Source organism: Scatophagus argus, chromosome 20, assembly GCF_020382885.2.
Source record: "Scatophagus argus isolate fScaArg1 chromosome 20, fScaArg1.pri, whole genome shotgun sequence".
Taxonomy (NCBI): Eukaryota; Metazoa; Chordata; class Actinopteri; family Scatophagidae; genus Scatophagus; species Scatophagus argus.
This window is the reverse complement of record NC_058512.1, coordinates 2507948-2524760: the sequence shown is the minus strand read 5'-3', so window position 1 is coordinate 2524760 and position 16813 is coordinate 2507948. Positions and strand designations below refer to the sequence as shown.

General features: G+C 44.8%; 2 protein-coding genes across 8 annotated transcripts in view; one reads left to right on the top strand and one right to left on the bottom strand.

Annotated features, from left to right (window-relative positions):
• Positions 1 to 1088: 1088 nt before the first annotated feature.
• On the bottom strand, positions 1089 to 11122 carry LOC124051236 (secretory carrier-associated membrane protein 1-like). Of its 7 annotated transcripts, none has more exons than XM_046374360.1 (10): positions 11020 to 11122; positions 10544 to 10850; positions 7487 to 7594; positions 6739 to 6825; positions 6148 to 6259; positions 5568 to 5696; positions 4351 to 4510; positions 4157 to 4258; positions 3744 to 3861; positions 1089 to 3653 (listed from the first exon to the last, which is right to left on the bottom strand). In XM_046374360.1, exons 2-10 carry the CDS (start codon positions 10598 to 10600, stop codon positions 3504 to 3506), a joined length of 1023 nt encoding a protein of 340 aa, XP_046230316.1. In that variant the 5' UTR covers positions 10601 to 10850; positions 11020 to 11122; the 3' UTR covers positions 1089 to 3503. The 7 variants fall into 7 exon arrangements, with proteins under 7 accessions (XP_046230316.1, XP_046230315.1, XP_046230317.1 ...); XM_046374359.1 differs by having other exon boundaries at positions 11032 to 11122; XM_046374361.1 differs by having other exon boundaries at positions 6739 to 6834; positions 7517 to 7594; positions 11032 to 11122.
• A 168-nt stretch (positions 11123 to 11290) lies between these two features.
• ap3b1a (adaptor related protein complex 3 subunit beta 1a) overlaps positions 11291 to 16813 on the top strand; it is a 45388-nt gene continuing 39865 nt past the window's right edge. Inside the window, exon 1 of the mRNA XM_046374358.1 lies at positions 11291 to 11586. Within this exon, the coding sequence (XP_046230314.1) occupies positions 11459 to 11586 (128 nt within the window). The 5' untranslated portion in view covers positions 11291 to 11458. The remainder of the gene's footprint in view (positions 11587 to 16813) is intronic.

The window sequence follows — 16813 nt, the reverse complement described above, 5'->3', positions numbered from 1 at the left end:
TAATACCATGTTGCTGCTGACACGCCTGTTTTATGTGTTTAGGGATTTGAATGAGTGACGTTTACTTGAGTAGTTTTGTCTTGTCCTACTGGTACTTTTACCTAACTGAAGGATCTGAGTACTTCCTCCATGACTAAATGTTTTGGTCACTTGCCTTCTGAAGGAAATATTTTGCTCTTTAGCTGCTAAATGCTGCTCCTCACTGCCATGTGTGTCTGAAACTCACTTTGTGCTGTGTGAAGATGAACCGAGCTGCAGATGACCTCTTTTTCCCCCCAGCTAACAAATGCCACTGAACGTGCACTACCTGTGTCTGTGTGTGTGTGTGTGTGTGTGTGTGTGTGTGTAATCACTAAACAACCTCCCCAGATGTTCCTCGGTCCATGTGGACTGCACTGAGGTCTCTGGCTCCCTTCCTCCACCAGCGCGCTCAAACTAAACACAGTGCTTGATGACTTCCAGATTAAGCACATGACAAATCATGCAGTCTGAAGAGTGCAGCAGAAACTCAGGCCAGGGGCCTTCAGTTTGGCCTGTCGTGGAAGGAGTACTTCTTCCTCTGTTGCAGGCTAACAACAGGGTTTGTCACACCTTTTGCCGTCTTGCATCAGTATCCTTAATGGACTCCTTTTCAATGTGCACTGGAAGTGAAGTGTCAGTGACCTCCATAAGAAACGAAGCTGAACCTCGACAAGTCACTTTGTTACTGAGACATGAAAACGTGAGAAGATCTGCCAGCGAGGTGACTGTTGGATATCACTGCAGCTGATGAACATTTTCACAAACTACTGATGATCTCTCCATCAATCCACTGACGGATTGTCTTGTAATCCATCTGTGAGAAATGCCGTCACTCCTTCAGAGCTTTTGTTTTGTCCAACCGACAAAATCATTACACATATGTCAAATGTGGTTAGAATAATTCAAAAACTCGTGTTGTTTGGTGGTAGCGGGCAAAGTAGCGACTGATACTGTTTAAACTCAGTGTTGATGCTGACCTCCTGTGGTCATCAGCTGCTGGTGCAGGCACGTTTAAACAAAAAACAGGTTCAGACTGAGTCAAAGCATCACTTCACACATGAAACACGTACAGAAGAGGAACTTTATTCAGTGTTAATACAATAAATATACAAAACTCAAGCTACTCGACATGCGACTGAAGGCGAAACCAGAGTGCGTCTTAAGCTGACAGCAAAGTTCAGAGCAAAGGGCCGACCGCCTGTAAATGGTACAAAATATACAAACATTTCTTACTACGTCTTAAATCAGTGATTTGATTAGGTTTTACAGTCAGAGATGCTTTCAAAGTTTTAATTTCATTCTCAGTGTTTCTACCACAAACCAAGCTGATTACGAAGCACAACTCGAAGCCACAGTCCACCTACAGAACATCACAGAGCTCACGTCTCACATTTACCATCGAGTCGGAAAGAAGAGCGCCACCTGCAGGCCTCGTTCTTCTGTTTCAAGGAACAATCTCATGTTGCTTTGTCCCACACACACACGGCTCCACACAGAGCCAGCAAGAATCTGTTTGAAAGAAAAAGTGGGCAACACAAGGCAGGAGAAGCTGAAAAATGTCCAGGAGGTCCAGGAGGATCCCACACCCACAGCTGCCCCCGTCCCCTCACACATGGATTAAGACTTAGAGGCCAGTTTCGCTCTAGTTACACCCCTGCACAACACGTACACACAAAAGGCTTCGCGGTCTGCAGCATGAGACACAACAGACAGGATGATTTCAGCAGGTCCACGTCTGAGGGCTCCGACCGCCTGAGCTCAGCGACAGTCAATCCGCATTTATCAAAATGATGAATACACAACACCAGCATCACTGGCCATTTCTGTCATCTTTTTAAGTCTTTTTTTATTGCAACATACCGATTTACAGCACATGTGTTTTAAAAAACGAGGCCCAGTCTAAATTCCACACACTCTCAACCTCGTCATGCATCCTGAGTAAAACTGAGGTAAGTGTCCGGCGCGCACGAACAGCCGGAGACGAGTGACGCCTTCACCTTCAGATCAGCTGTAGAAACACGCAGCTGTATGTGCAGGAGTCGCGGATCTCTTCACGACAAGCAGGCTTCACCTGAAAAGGATGCTGAGCTCAGCTGTTGCATGTATGAACTGGACAGGTGAAGGTGAAGGGGAATCAAATTTAGTTGCTGAGGACAAATTTAAACGTGAAACGTCTCAACGCACTTCCGGAGCTTCTCTTCTGGCTGAGCACGCGGCCTCTGAACACGACACCTCCGGCAGAGTGTCAGTGAGGACGACAGTCCGCAGACATGAAACGAAGTGATCAGTCCCTCTTAAAGCAGCTATGGCGGCAGCGCTGTGAGGTGTGGGTGTGGCTAAATGCTAACGTGCTATTTGGCCAAGCGGGTTTACTGTTGGCCAGGTTCACTATTTTATTTTAAGGGGAAAAATCAGGATGTTTTTGAGCTTAAACTAAAGTACTGGAAAGATTTATATTTAGACCAGCTGATGGATGAAAACTTAAACCACATGTCAAGGCACTGCGTCTGACAGTTGTGGAGATAAAATCACAATAGTTATCCTTCAAGTCATTAGGATTCATCCTCTGGGGAGAAACTGTTCAGATTTCCTGGTAATAATGCAAATGGTTCTTGAGACATTTGAGAACCCAAGTAAATATTTGATAAATAACAGTCTACAGGGGTCAGTGCTTGATACTTAACAAATGAAATGTGGAGTAGCACATCACTTTGAGGAAGACTAAACACTTTCTAAAACCACATTCAGAGGAAAGCAGAAAGTCGAAGGCAAAGCAGTGAACTGGAATGCACAGCATTCATCTTTGACAATACGAAGTCACTCCACCAGGGGGCAGCAGCATTCAGTTACGTACTCAGAGGAAACAGCAAAATAAATCAGAGAAGGCGGCTTCTTGTGCATTAACCGACGTCTAGTGAGGACTAAAAGTCTTCCATTTGTCCGATAATAAATACATTTAAAAACATTAAGTAGTGATGAGGTTGATAACTCAAAGGACACACAGGAAGCCAATGACGCAAAGAACTTCTAAGACGACAGACATCGGGAAAAGCCCGGGCAGGTTCAGAAAGTCAGACTTGATTCAGCTACATTACGATCTGTCTACAGAGGACAGACAGGCCAGTTAAAGAGGCACACAAATAGTCATTAAGTTAGACACACACACACACACACACACACACAGAACATGAAGCAGAGCACACTGGTTCAGTGGGAGTCGGAGTGCAGCACAGGTGAGTGGTTCTCAGAGTCTGCCATGATGAGAGTGCACAATGTTGGTGGGGCAGGTAGAAGAGGACAGAAGTGAGTCGTGGTCCTGTTTGACAACATGGCCGCCCTCACATGGATATTGTCAGAAGGCTGGGGGGAGGGGGGGGCTCTCCGTGTGCTCAAACAGGACAGCTGGCTCAAGTGGAAGCCAGACGAGCAGAGATGTGCTGGGTGAAGGTTGGACAGAGAGATGAGCGAGCTCACCAAGCCAATCAGATCTGCTCCTTGAAGGTTCCTTGTGCCGCCTTGGAGGCGGCGTTAGCAGCAGCAGCCTGGACCGTCTTGTTGGACATGACGCCGGTGGCAAACTCCTGCTGGGCCCTCTCAAAGCTGGCGCCGGTGGTCCGGTACATCGCATGGACCTAACGAGGACGAGGAGGGTGAAATGAGATGACACACAGCTGCAGGGACTTGAACAGAAGCCATTTAATCTTCCTCTGGGTCTGCTGTACCTTTTTGAACATGATGAGGGACATGACAGCCAGTGAGGTAAAGAGAGCAGCGATGAGGATCATTATAATACCCACTGGGATGCTCTGATTCAGGCCGGTCAGAGCTGAGATCCACCCGCTGCAGACAGGAAAACCATTAAATCTCAGTCTCTCTCTCTCACACACACACACACACGCACACGCACACGCACACACACACACACACACACACACACCATCCTGCTGTTGAAAATATACCTGAATGCTGATTTATGTATTTGCATCCTGTTTTGAAGGGAGGGAGGTCAGAAATGACCACGCTAGACCAAACTAAAGATTATTTACATCAATTTATCTGTCAATCAATGTCTCTAGATATGATTTAAACACTTAAAGTGGTAGGATTGAAAATCTCTCTCTTCCTGTGTTCTCACCTGGCGCCCCAGCCTCTGATGCCGATAGACTGCAGAACGTAGATGCCAAACTGACAGATGTACACGAAGAAGAACACAAAGAACCTGAAGGAGCTGTCACTCCTGCGGGATGAGGAAGCACAAACAGGAAATGAACACCATTTCATGGAGTGCAGCGTCTTTACGTCCGAGGTGAATACTCTCACATCGTTTACCTGAACGCTCCATAAAGTGGTCTGTACCAGCAGACGAACGAACACGGAGTGAAGAGCATGAGCCAGAGGATGGACAGGCCAAAGTCCACGCCACGTGACGCGTCCACGATGAACCAGGCCATGCAGCCCACCATGTTGGCGAGCAGCGTCCCTGTGTGAACTGGAGCGGGACGAGAAAACACGGACACTGAGTTTCTGCGCTGAGCTTTCAGCTGCAGCACGGCTGTTCGTCTTGTGACCTGACGCCGCCGCTTAACGTTTCAACTGTGCAGGAGCTGAGTGCACACTCGCACGGTGAAGAATTCATTATTACCATTTGTTCTTGGGGTCCTAAAGGTGACTGCGGGGTTTAACAGAGCGTAGATCTGAGGGAAGTTCACATCCCAGTGTGACAAATGACACGAGTCTGCCGGCTGGCGGAGCACAAGCGAGCGGGGGAGGTGCCTAAAGTATGAAATTCTTCTGCCAGACACTAAGCTGTGAAGGATGGGGGGGGGGCCCATCTGCAGGCAACGTTCAGCAGCAACCACCTGACCGAGCGGGTGCATCAGGCCACATGACTGCACCATGTGCCCTCGTCATGTGGCCGCTGAAAGCCACTTGAAGCCATTCATTCCCCGAATCACAGGAGGAAACTTTAACTGTTTTACCACCACGAGGGGTGAAGCTTGTAGGAGGAGGCTTTTGTTCTGGCTCAGTCGTATCCAAACTGGGACAAGCCAGACAACATCCATGTACACTACACATTCACAATGTCGGATTTTCTCTGAATCATGCGGTGGTTTTGAAGCACCTTGAACAAATGTGAGGTCATAAATGTAAGATTCCCTCACAAATTTCACAGCTGCAACCTTCTTTTCTGTGACAGCAAAAGGGGGCACACCAGTGATTTTAGAGAGCATTAAGTGACCTTCTTGTCCTTTTCATGTCTTTGAATTAGGACCGAAAGTCTTCAAGGGGTCTCAGCGGTGATTACTTTGGTGACTGCAGGCCTGCATGTTAACTGACTTCATAGACAAAAGAATTAATCTGAAAACTGGGAAAAACATGATTTCCCAAAGCCGAAGCCGGCATCTTCAAATGGCTTGTGTCTGACTAAGAGTCAACAGTTGTTCTGTGCGACTCTTTGCTCACATCGTCTGATGGTTAGTTCACAGCCCTCGGGACTAACACTTCATCACAATCCAGCACAGTAAGGAGTAAGAACAGGCACTCACACATCCAGAGGTAATACATGATCTTGACGGTCTTCTGAAACTCCACGGGGATGTCCACTGTGATGTCGTGGTAGAAACACGGACCCACGGGGAAATTCTCTGGGAGGGGAGGCCAGTTGTTTTTCCTGCCTGAAACGACACAAGACAGAATCACGACTTGCAGTCACCTGTCCGGGCAGGTGCGGACAGCACAGGTGTGAAGTGAGAGGCTGTCGGGCATCAGCAGCAGGTGAAAATGGCGTGTAGAGCTGGAATGTTTTCACGTCTGACTTGGTGAACTGAGGATTCATTTCGACCAAACCAGAGGCGATCAAAGACAAACCAAGACGCTTTTGGTGAGTTTTTGATGAGGCAATTAAAGTTTGGTCAGAAACTTAAATTCAGAAGGTGTTCGATAATGTTACTAATATCCAGGCCATGTCTTAAAAACCGCCACTTTAAAAATATTGGTCAGAAGGAAAAATATCACGAAGCCACACTGGTCCTGCTGTTGGGAGAAATCATTTCGAGTGTGTCTGGACTGAGAACTTCTGCAGCCATGACAGTCGTCATCAGTCGTATGTTGGCGTCTGATGCTGACCTCCTGAAGCGCTGAGCGACTGCATCTCTCTCTCCCGGCGGTCCAGTTCTGCAGCCTTCCTCTCCAGCTCCTCCTGCCTCCTCAACAGCTCAGCAGCTCCTCGCGACTGCTCCTACACACACACACACACACACACACACACACAAAATCAAACAGATGTCAACACACTGTGTAGAAGCACAGGAGTGTGTGTCTGACTGTTTTTTCAGCTCAATTCTCTGTTTCTGCTTTTAGAATAAATCCAATTCTCCTCAGGGGCAGCACCAGCAGGAGGAGATCCCAGGAGTGCTGCCTACAAACCAGACGCAAAAGTTATTTCCTCTTTCTGCCTGGATTTCTCTAGAACGCCGAGCCACAGACAGGAACGGCCTCCTGCCGGGCGACTTTTCAGTCCGTGCGCTCAGCATGGAGGCAGCTGTCACGTTAATGGATTTCCTGCCTTCGGCACGCGCTCAGAATCTCTGCCTTCGACGCCGGACTGAACCATCACACATGTCAGAGTCTGCTGCGAGTCAAAGAGCATAAAGCTGGGGACAGTAAGACACACTGTCTTACTTTGTCTGCACGAGGTCCAGCTGTGGTCAGTAATACCTGTGTCTGTGAGTAGGCTGGAGGCTCCTCCGTGGGCTTCATGATGGCGGGCTGCGTGTTGACGGTGGATCCTGCAGTCTTGGGCGCCTGCGCCATCAACAGGGGACACACATATGCATTTATCGCCTGTTATCACGACTCATTAACAGTGTGGTGTAACGACTACAAAGACTACAAAGAGGCAGAATAAGACGTGTAACCTCCCAGGTGACATCTAATGACTTTAACTCCCAGCTGGGTAACAAATAAATAATAATAATCTTTAACAAAACTTTCCAGCAAATCAACCACTCGTTGAAAGCTCTGAGAAGCTCGTTTACAGGCCTGAAGCGGCAAAACTATCCAAAATCTTAAAAGAAAAAAAGAAACCAACACAGAAGGAAGTCAGAGAAAAAGACTTGAAGCGGAATAATATTTTTCTTATTTCTGTTTCTGTTTATCATCCCTCCACCCCACAAATCAACGTTGCAAGCCCTTCGACAGGTTCTCACGTCCAGGCTGAAACCTCTCTGATCAACGCTCTTCATGTTATCTTGTGGAACTGCATGACTGCATGTGGTGAGAGAATGAGGGCTAAATAATGAACCACGACCAAACGTATGATGTGATTTTTAATTGTCAGTGAGGATGAAATTCTCATAGAAACTGCTTCACGTTAAAGTCAGAAATAGCACGTATAGCTTTAAAAAGTAATCAATCCTCTGAATCCTGTTAATGTTTCTCAAACCTATTGGATGTATGAACTCACTGCCACCAGGTTGGCTGCAAAAGTACTCACTGGTTTGGCATCTGTGAAGGGATTGTACTCCTCCAAGCCCGGAGAAGCAGCCTGTCGTACTTGTGTCACTGATGGATCCTGAGGAAACAGATGAAGAGAAAAGATCTCGCATGAGAAGGCGTTCAACAAGATAAACTGTCAAAGAAAAGCTGATAAAAGTGTTAGGGACAATTCTGACAGAATACAACAGCCCTGACATGTCCATCCTTGTGTTGTAACCAAGGACGGCAGCAGAAATCTCACACTCGTGTGAGTGTGAAAACCCTCCATTATTCTGCCAGATTGAGGCCAAACAGCCCTCTTTATTCAAAATGCAACAGGCCTGTAATTCAATCGAGGCAAAGACGGGATGATTCCAATAATTTTCACAAGAAGATGTCTATAAATAGCCAAGAGTTTCAGAGGTGGGGGACGGGGGCTTCTTGCTGCTGAAGACAGAAATAAAAAGGGAGGTTTGTGTTTCTCTAGTACGTCGTGCTCAGCACAAGAACCAAAGCCAAAACACTTTCTGATCCTTTTAAAGCACATTCTTCATTTGCAAGACAAGCAACGTTACTCAACACACAGAGTGAAGTAAAGCAGGGAGCCAAAACTGAAAGCTTCTCTGTGGCAAGCAGTCAACTACACATACCATAAAATAAAGCTCATATCTTCCCCTTCTTGGCAGGTAACATCCTGTTCCTGCAGGCATCAGCTAGGCTACATCACCACACCTTTGTTTGTAGAATAAGCTTACCATCAGCTGCTGTCAGTCATGCACCAGTTTCATTCAAGATCAACATCCAGTCTGCGTATTGCTGCAGTCCTGTCCTCGTCCAGTCCTCTCACTGTCTCTGACTCCTCACTTTCTGGGAGTGTCTCTTCTGCTGCCACTCGCCACCAGACCGGGCTCATAAATACTTCAGGGCATGTTGTGTTTAAACTTTAATGTCGCCCTGCTGCACAGCCAAACAAACACATGCACATTCACCCAGTGTCAAGTGTTCGTCTTGAAATCTACACTCACAAAAAAAAAATCAAATGATCACCACACATGGTCCACCTGTGCAAAAAATCATTTCATAGCAATGGATTTCCTGTCACCTCACAAGACACGATTTGCACCACACGACGTCCTTCGCTAGCTGAAAATAAAACAGACTTTGTGCTGCATGAGCAGGTGCACGAGTCCACTCGTTGATGGCATTTTGTCCAAGGCTTCAACACTCGCGCTGCTGTGCTTTGAGGTGAAGCTCCGGTGTGTAACGCATTGCTGGGTCAGCAGAATGAAAACCAGTTGGAGTCCGCGTTCTGCATGTAACCTTTCACATCTGATTGGGTTGCTGGGGAAACACAATGAGATAACTGTGCTTTTCTATTAACTGACACGGGGGAGTGAGTTCTGTAATTAGCCTACATCCAGAGAAATAGGCCAAAACAGAATGTGATACATGACTGGGAGTGATGAAATTTAACAGGAAAGGTGCCAGAGGGGCTCCTGGCACCACATGTCGCCATGACGGCACCATATGATTTCATGAACTATTGAAGATAGCTCAGAGGAGGAGACAAAGCTCCATTTCTCCTCAGGCCAACAAGCGTGAGCCAGCAAACGACAGAAAAATGGCAGAACAGCAGGGGCTCACTTGTCATGTCAGCATGTTAATGTGGCCCCCATGAATAATTCCCTCCTCATGCGTCTGTAGGATCAAACTACGCCATCAGCATCTTTCACCGCCACACACTGAGAGAAGAAGACGGGCGAATGACTTATGATGGCTTTTTATACTCATTCAACCAGAAGAAAATGAACTGACTGATTACCTGACTGGTCCTTTCATACATTCATAAATCTAAAATGATGATAACATCTTAAAAATGTGAATTCTGGTTTGCGACACAGACAAACTTAATTTGGTTCCGGCAGCTTATGACGAGCATTAATTACTTAAATCTATTAATCTTTGAGGATTTTTAGTAGGGGTTTTAAAAAAAAAAAAAATCAGACAATCATATATCACCCACAACTAACTTTCTTAACACAACCCATCATGTAACTTTACTCAGCCTTTTTTGACAACTGCAGTAATACAATGTCCCAGAAATTTCACATTTGAAAAATAACCTTGTCACTATACTCCACAACTTCCTGAATACCAAAGTGACAAAGTCACACAGTCCAAAACTCACAGAAATATATTTAAAAAACTGATCGATTATCAGAATGGTGTTTGACTGATTATTAACCTCCTAATCTTTGTGGTTGCTGCCCTGATGCCCACATTCAGCACACCTGATACGATGAGATAAAGAAGGAAACATCACAGTGGGCTCGTCAAAGTGGAAGCTTAACACAAGGATGACAGCATAGTGACAAAAATGCTCAACCACAGCACTGCTGTATGTCCTGCCCTCATTTACTCCTCTGTTTCAGAGAGGGAGTCATTCACTGTTTTAATGGCCCATTTAAAACATATCTATGCAGGAGTAATCACCTCAAATCCTGGGCCTCAGGTTGAGTTATTATCATCCTCTGTGGTTTGGTATAGAAAGTCCATTATGGGGGTCTAATCTAATTTCAAACTTAGAATGGAAATCCATTTCCAAATCCAGTCTATTACTGCACTTTTAACATGCACAAAAATAATTAAACATGCACAAAAAGAGGAACGTACTTAAAAACAAAAAAAGAATTATGTGCATGTTCCCTTTACAGAGAAAGCACCCAGCCTACTCTAACACCTGCCGTGTGACCAGGAAGACCAACACGAGACATGAAGCTAGATGACACAACACTCCCTCATACTTTCCATGTTATGTCACACCAGTCAGGTAAAGTTAGTGTACGACGCCGAGTGGCAGACTCTGACCAAAACCACCCAGCAAGTGTACCAACGTCTTTTCAGGCTGCGATTACCATTACTGTTAGCATCCTCACAGCTGTTTAACACAGAACCACCATTACCTGAGGAACGCCAACCTGTTACTGATGCCAGATAACACAGAAGCTAATGCTAATGTGGCTAACGTAGCTATAGCTAACCTTACCGGGAACGGGTTGTTAAACTCCGGGTCTGCGAACGGGTTGCTGTCGAAATCTGACATTCTCCTAAGAGGATGGCTCGAGTCGTTTCCGTTAAACGTGTCACAGAACTAACAATTATAACCAAAGTTTTTGCGAACTACTTCATAAAAAACGACTCGCTTTGAGGTAGGCGCAGGAGAAGATACGATCGGAGGTGAACTTAAGTGTTGACAGAGCCCAGAGATCGTATCGACGTGGAGGATTGGTCACCAGCAGCAGATCAAATGAGATACAACAAGACGCCCGGCGGAAGTGGAGAAACGTCACGTCCTAGATGTAGAGAAATAAGAAGAAAACGACAACATATATGTATTAAGAAAGTTCTTAAAATTCACCCTCAGTGACAAGTATCAGAGCAAGTATTGAGGGGACATCTGATATTTTTGGTACAATAATCTAATCTCGAATCATTTAAAACAACCAACACTAAAACATTTACTATGCAGATTACCCGTAGAATATATTTCACGTTAAAAAAACGTTGACTGGTACGTAGTTCTTGTTCACTTTCTTCCCCTCTGACAGGGTTCACGGTGCCGTTGTTACCTTGGCAACACAAAGGCTTTCGACCATAGATGTAGAATTTCTAAACGAGACGCCAGTCTATACCGGCACCGTACGGACTAGTACGGTTTTTCTAGGCAATTTAGCTCTATGTGCAGTCCGCCGCAGAAGCCCTGTCATGTGACACCAACTTGTCCAACTCACACTTCCGCTACTGCGTGTGAAAAGTTGGGTGAAATCTCGGACAAGTTTGGCTTTGCAGGAACTTTATACGCTACGTTACACTAGCATATCCTTACATTTATGAGCAGTTTATAAGTCGGACGAACAGAAGAATAAAAGTTTACTTATCGGGCACTTTATAAAACTCAAGCATGTCGACGGGCGTCTTGTACAATGACCAAGGAGGAGCGGAGGCTGCCGTGGAAGCGGGTCAGGAGAGTATCCCGACCTCCTCCAGCACCGGAGCAGCTTTTGGACTTTTCAGCTCTGACTTCAAAAAGTAAGCTAGCTTAGCATGTGTTCCGCCTATTGTCCGTTTGTGGTGTGGTGTGGCGGTTATGGTGAACTTTAAACGGTTTGCGTACACTGTAGCTGACTTTGAAAGAGGCCGGACAGACCCTGCATCATCAACAAGCTAGGCGGTGGTGGCGTTTACCGTTAGCCGTTTGCTACAGCGCTGTCAACTGTCGAACCTGTTCTCGCTTTAGATGCGTTTCAATGGCGGTCTCGTTACCTTACGCGTTCTTCTGTTTAACCCTTGTGTTGTAGTGTTTTTCCCTTGAGATAAAGTCGCTAATTGCGAGTGTGAGGAGGTTTAGGCAGCTGCAACATGTAGTATAAAGTTATAAACAGACGTGCACACGACTTGTCTTGTTTATACTGAAGCCAAGAGTCTTAAGTTGCACATCTGAGAACTGCTTTTCTTCCTCTATTGAGAAATGTTCAGTTGGGATGCAGAGTGTCTGAGTCGTGTGGTTTTGGTGAGGCATAAAGTGAAAGTTTTCTTTTGTACTGTGCCACTCTGGCGTGTGGAGACAGTCCGCAAGAAATAGCTCAACACATCCCTGAAATATTCTTTCCAGATCATGAAAAACCGGAATAATGGTTTAATTTTGATGTGTTCAAAGTTGCCAAGTTTGTCTCCAACGCCTGGAAAAGAAGACGAGTTTGATCAGTATTTACACCAGTGTGCTTTTATTAATGAGTGAGCTTCATTCTTTTTTTTCAAGAAGGTGTGACTTGTTCTTTATTTAAGTGCCCACAGTTCAGATTTGCCTAAATTCACACATTAACATTGGAATTTGACTTCTACCAAATAATACTGAAAATAATCTATGACCAAAACCCTCCTGCTCTTTGTTTCACTTATCATTATCTTATGTGTTAAACCTGCATCGAATGAGCCCACATGTGCCTACCATATGAAAACGATAACACACTTCAGCCTGCAGGTTGGACTGGACTCATCACTACGTGCCTTATCATACTGTAGTCAAATGCCTAACAGAAACATGAGAAGAGAACTGCAGAGCATTGCAATGCAGCAAATACAGGATTGGACAAGACTGGAGGCAGGAGTCTGTCTTAAAGGGCCTAACACTCAAATTAGTTTAGAGTAGTAGAGTTTCCAAGGTTGACAGACTGTGTTTTATACTACTGTATCACATCACGGTTTGCTTCTACATTTCCTTGTTGAATCACTGGTCGTGTTTTTGAATGTCATTCCAGAAATGTGCCACCAGAGGGCAGCCAATCATCAGTATAACCTTCCTTTGCCTTTTGTAATTTCCTTGTAAAATAAGAGTTTTCAATGCTTAATTACTCTGGTTTAATGCTCCCTTAGTGGGTAGTTATCAGAGGACACTGCACAGCAGCTCTACACGTGTTGATTTGAGCTGCTCAGATAGTTCTCAGGTAGCTCTCAGTATGTATTTTCTGTGTTAATCCCAACAATAAATGCTGTTACTAAAATTCCTGTAATCTGGCAGCTGGTTAAGTGTTACTTACCATGCTAAAGTGAACCTCTAAGCTGCCTCACATGACCCGCAGCTGCCCAGTTAGACGAGGCTAGGTCATATGTTTGCCTACCTCTAAGCCAAGCTGAAGAACCAGGAAGACAGCATGAATGATGCTTCTGTCTGCCTGACATGATTCTAAAAGCCAAGGCTGTGTGCGTATCTGTTTCTCATATGAGTGAAGCACACAAGCTCTGTCCTCCTCATATTTGCTAATTAAAGCTTGTTTCGATAGTTGTGTTTTTGTTATTTGAAACTGCTGAATGTTTGTCTCATGTGAGGGGCAAAGGAACATTCCTGCAACGCTCTGTAGTCTGATAGGCCTCTGCTTATTGACTGAAGTCTCTCTGCCAGGCTTTAGCCAGGCATGGAAACATGCGACACATTTATTATCTGAGACTAAGGAGCGGTTTCACTCTGGCTGAGTGCTTTGGGCATATGGATTTGTCGTGTGAACGGTTTTATTTGAACGGCATTAAAGTCAAGATCTTGATGTTCAGCTTTAGTTTCAGAAGATGGCTGTCAGCTCAGTTTATGTTGGCCTATTTGTTCATAACGTCCTGCCCACTAAGAGACTCTATTGACCAGAAAACTCAGCAAAAGATTGAATGAAGAGGACTGAGGTGCGTGTAGTCATTGGTCACTGTCTATTCGTTGTGGTGGAATTCGCTAAAACCTTTTCTTGCGGTGAATCTGGATTGTGTATGTGCTTGGTTTATTATTATTTACAATTCTTTTTCTGACTGCTTCCCTGGACTACAGACTTGTGCTGGCCTCAGACTTTCTCTTTGGCAAACTTCTCCAGTGGTAAATCCAAATATTTTAACAAGGACTTGTGTATTTTCCAAGGTTTCCTGCGTGTTTGATCAAACTGCATCTGCATTCATTTTCCACGCTGTCACTGAAGATGATTTATGAGTTATTCCTTTTCTGACATAAACAAACATACAGTATTTTCTTTTTATGTCTGCCCTTTACAAAGGCTGGATTTCATTGACACTGATGACCCCCAGATGCTGTAGCTGCTTGTGATTTGTCAGAGTCAAGTAGAACAGCCTCTAAATGGACCTTGTGGTAGATTTATTTTGTCAGTTATAGTGAGTAACCAAATTAAGGAGTATTTATTTTTATATCAGGGTCATACGTTCATTTAAACTGCGTCATACAGTACAGTGCATTTACCGCACAGAACACTTCTGATATAATGGAGGAATACTGTCACAGTCGTTCTCCCCTCTGGCACTTGGACTGTGTTGTTTTATTGGCACTGATCTTTGAATTAGTGACAGTAATGAAACCGAAATGGATTTAGCATTTCATCCAAGAAAAAAAATACTGAGGATGTGATTTTCTTTCACTAAAGTCAAAAAAGAAAACATGATGATGAGATCCAAAGTAATTGTAGGCTAATGTAGCTGACAGATGCATGGAGGCACTGATCTCTGCAGTCCAAAAACAACAACAACTTTATAAAAAAACAGATATCACCAAGGGCTTTGACAGACAAAGGAAAAGCAGGATACTCAGGAAAACAACACAACAACACAGAAAGGCCAAACAGAAACAAGACCAGATTAGCACAAAGTTAAGATAAAGTTAAAAAGACAAACTGGAAAATCGGCCGATTTGTCAGCTATTGGCTTCTTCCTGCTTATCATCATGCTGGTCTGTAAAAATCCACTACCAGTCCAACTCTGTCATCTGATAATACTTTTTGTTCAAATCCCCAAAGATCGCGTCGAAATGCAGAGCTCAATTAATGCAGCGCAAATCAATTTGTTTTGATACACATGCATGAGAAACCACCGTGAGTAAAGGATATTATGATAAATGTCAACAGTGATGGGGAAAAGAGCTGAAAAGCTTATAGTGAGCCAGAAGTGATGCCGACTTTCGGCTTTTTGTTGCGTGGAGGCTGGGGAGGTGACTGAGAGCCATGCAGCCTCTTTTCACTTTGTTTGTGAACGTAGTGGAGCATTTAGCAGCTAAAACATGCCAGATATTTCCCCCAGGAGACTAAAACAGATAAAAGGAGAGAATATATTTGAAACACTTTTTAAATGAAGGCTAATGTTGCTTTGTATGTGCTGTATGTTCAAGTACGCAGCTGTTAGCTAACAGGTTTACCATATCAGCTTAAATGCTAATATGTCCCAAGTCACTCATTCTTTGCTAAATATCAATCATTTTCTCCCACAGAAAAGTTAGGAATTCAAGTTTTGCCCCCTCCAGGATCCTGTAATATTTAAGGGTATTTCCTGGCATTCAGCCTGGCCCTGTTTTCTTTGACGTGAGCTTGCGCTGTTGGCCTTGTCAGCCAAACTTGGCAGTGTATGTGCTCTCAGTGGTGTCAAGCTAAAGTCGATTATTGTGCAGCGGAGGTGATGAAAAGTGGCTCGGTGTTTACCCACCAGTGTAGATAAGGCCCTCCTTTTTTTTTTTTTTTTTTTTCCCCCTGAGAGGGAAGTGACCACACACACACACACACACACACACACACACACAGAGTCAGAAGGCAGGTGAAACAGCCCAGTTCCCAGAGGAAGTTTTACATGTACGTAAAGAGAGGAGTAACAAGTTAACAAGCGTGGACCTCAGCAGGTAGCTTCAGAAGGAATGTGGACGACAGCAGCGGGAGTGAGCAGGCGCCACCACCCTCAAGTACCAGCATGACTTGCCATTAGCGAGCTGACGGAGCATCTTGTGATTTTTTTTTCTTTTTTTTTTGCCCAAGAGAAGAGGAAGGGAGAAGTGAATGACAGACGCAACGCCAGTGAAGCCTGTGCTGTTTTTCCGCTCTTCCCAGCTTTGACAGTTATGAACAAGAACAAGACGAGACAGCGGTTGTAAATAAAGCCAGGGCACACAGCCTGAAGGAAAGTGATTACCACAGCTCTGTTTCGCTCTTGAGGTCTTTGAAATACAGTCAGACACACACAGAGAACAAGTGTACTGGCTGTTGGTGAGTGGACTCGGGTGTTTTTTGGACAGCTGAGGGCGGGAGAGCCGGTGTTATGGATGGCGGTTTATCCTCTTTGCGCTTGGAGGCGGTGGGAGCCATGAGGACGGCGCTGGTGTCTGCTGAGAACTTACAGCTCTCCCTGAAGTCTGAGCTCAGCCAGGAGGAGCAGGCCCTCACACACACCAAAAGTAGCCCCAAGGAGACTCCCAAAGCCGGGTACTGTAGTGAGATCACCACATAGCACTCTGACAGAGACTTAACCTGTGTGGGTTTTTATTTTACTTTTACTTCGACTTTTTTTTTAGTTCAGGTTGTTGTTTCTTCTTAATGTCAGTCAGCTGGACTCTCACAGGTTGGTTTTCGAAAGAAGACCTCTAAAAGAAACTGTATAAAACTTCTCTTCAGGGACAACAGTGACATAAGATTATTGTATCTCATAAAGTGTAATAAAATGGAAAATGCATTACATTTGATGGCTCATGGTCAATCACAGCATAAGAATAGAATCGAGACAGTTCAGTCAACAGCGATGACATGAGCCTGTGTTTTGAGCAAAATGCTAATGCAAGCATGCTAACATGCTCACATTGACAGAGTTAACACACTGATGTTCAGCAGGTATGTTTCCCTTGGTCACTACTTTTTAACGTGCTAACATTTGCTAAAAGTTGACTTGAATCTGATGGGACTGTAACCCCGGTTAAAATTTTCACTTAAAGACGTCACTAGATGAAAAGTCAGACGAGTCA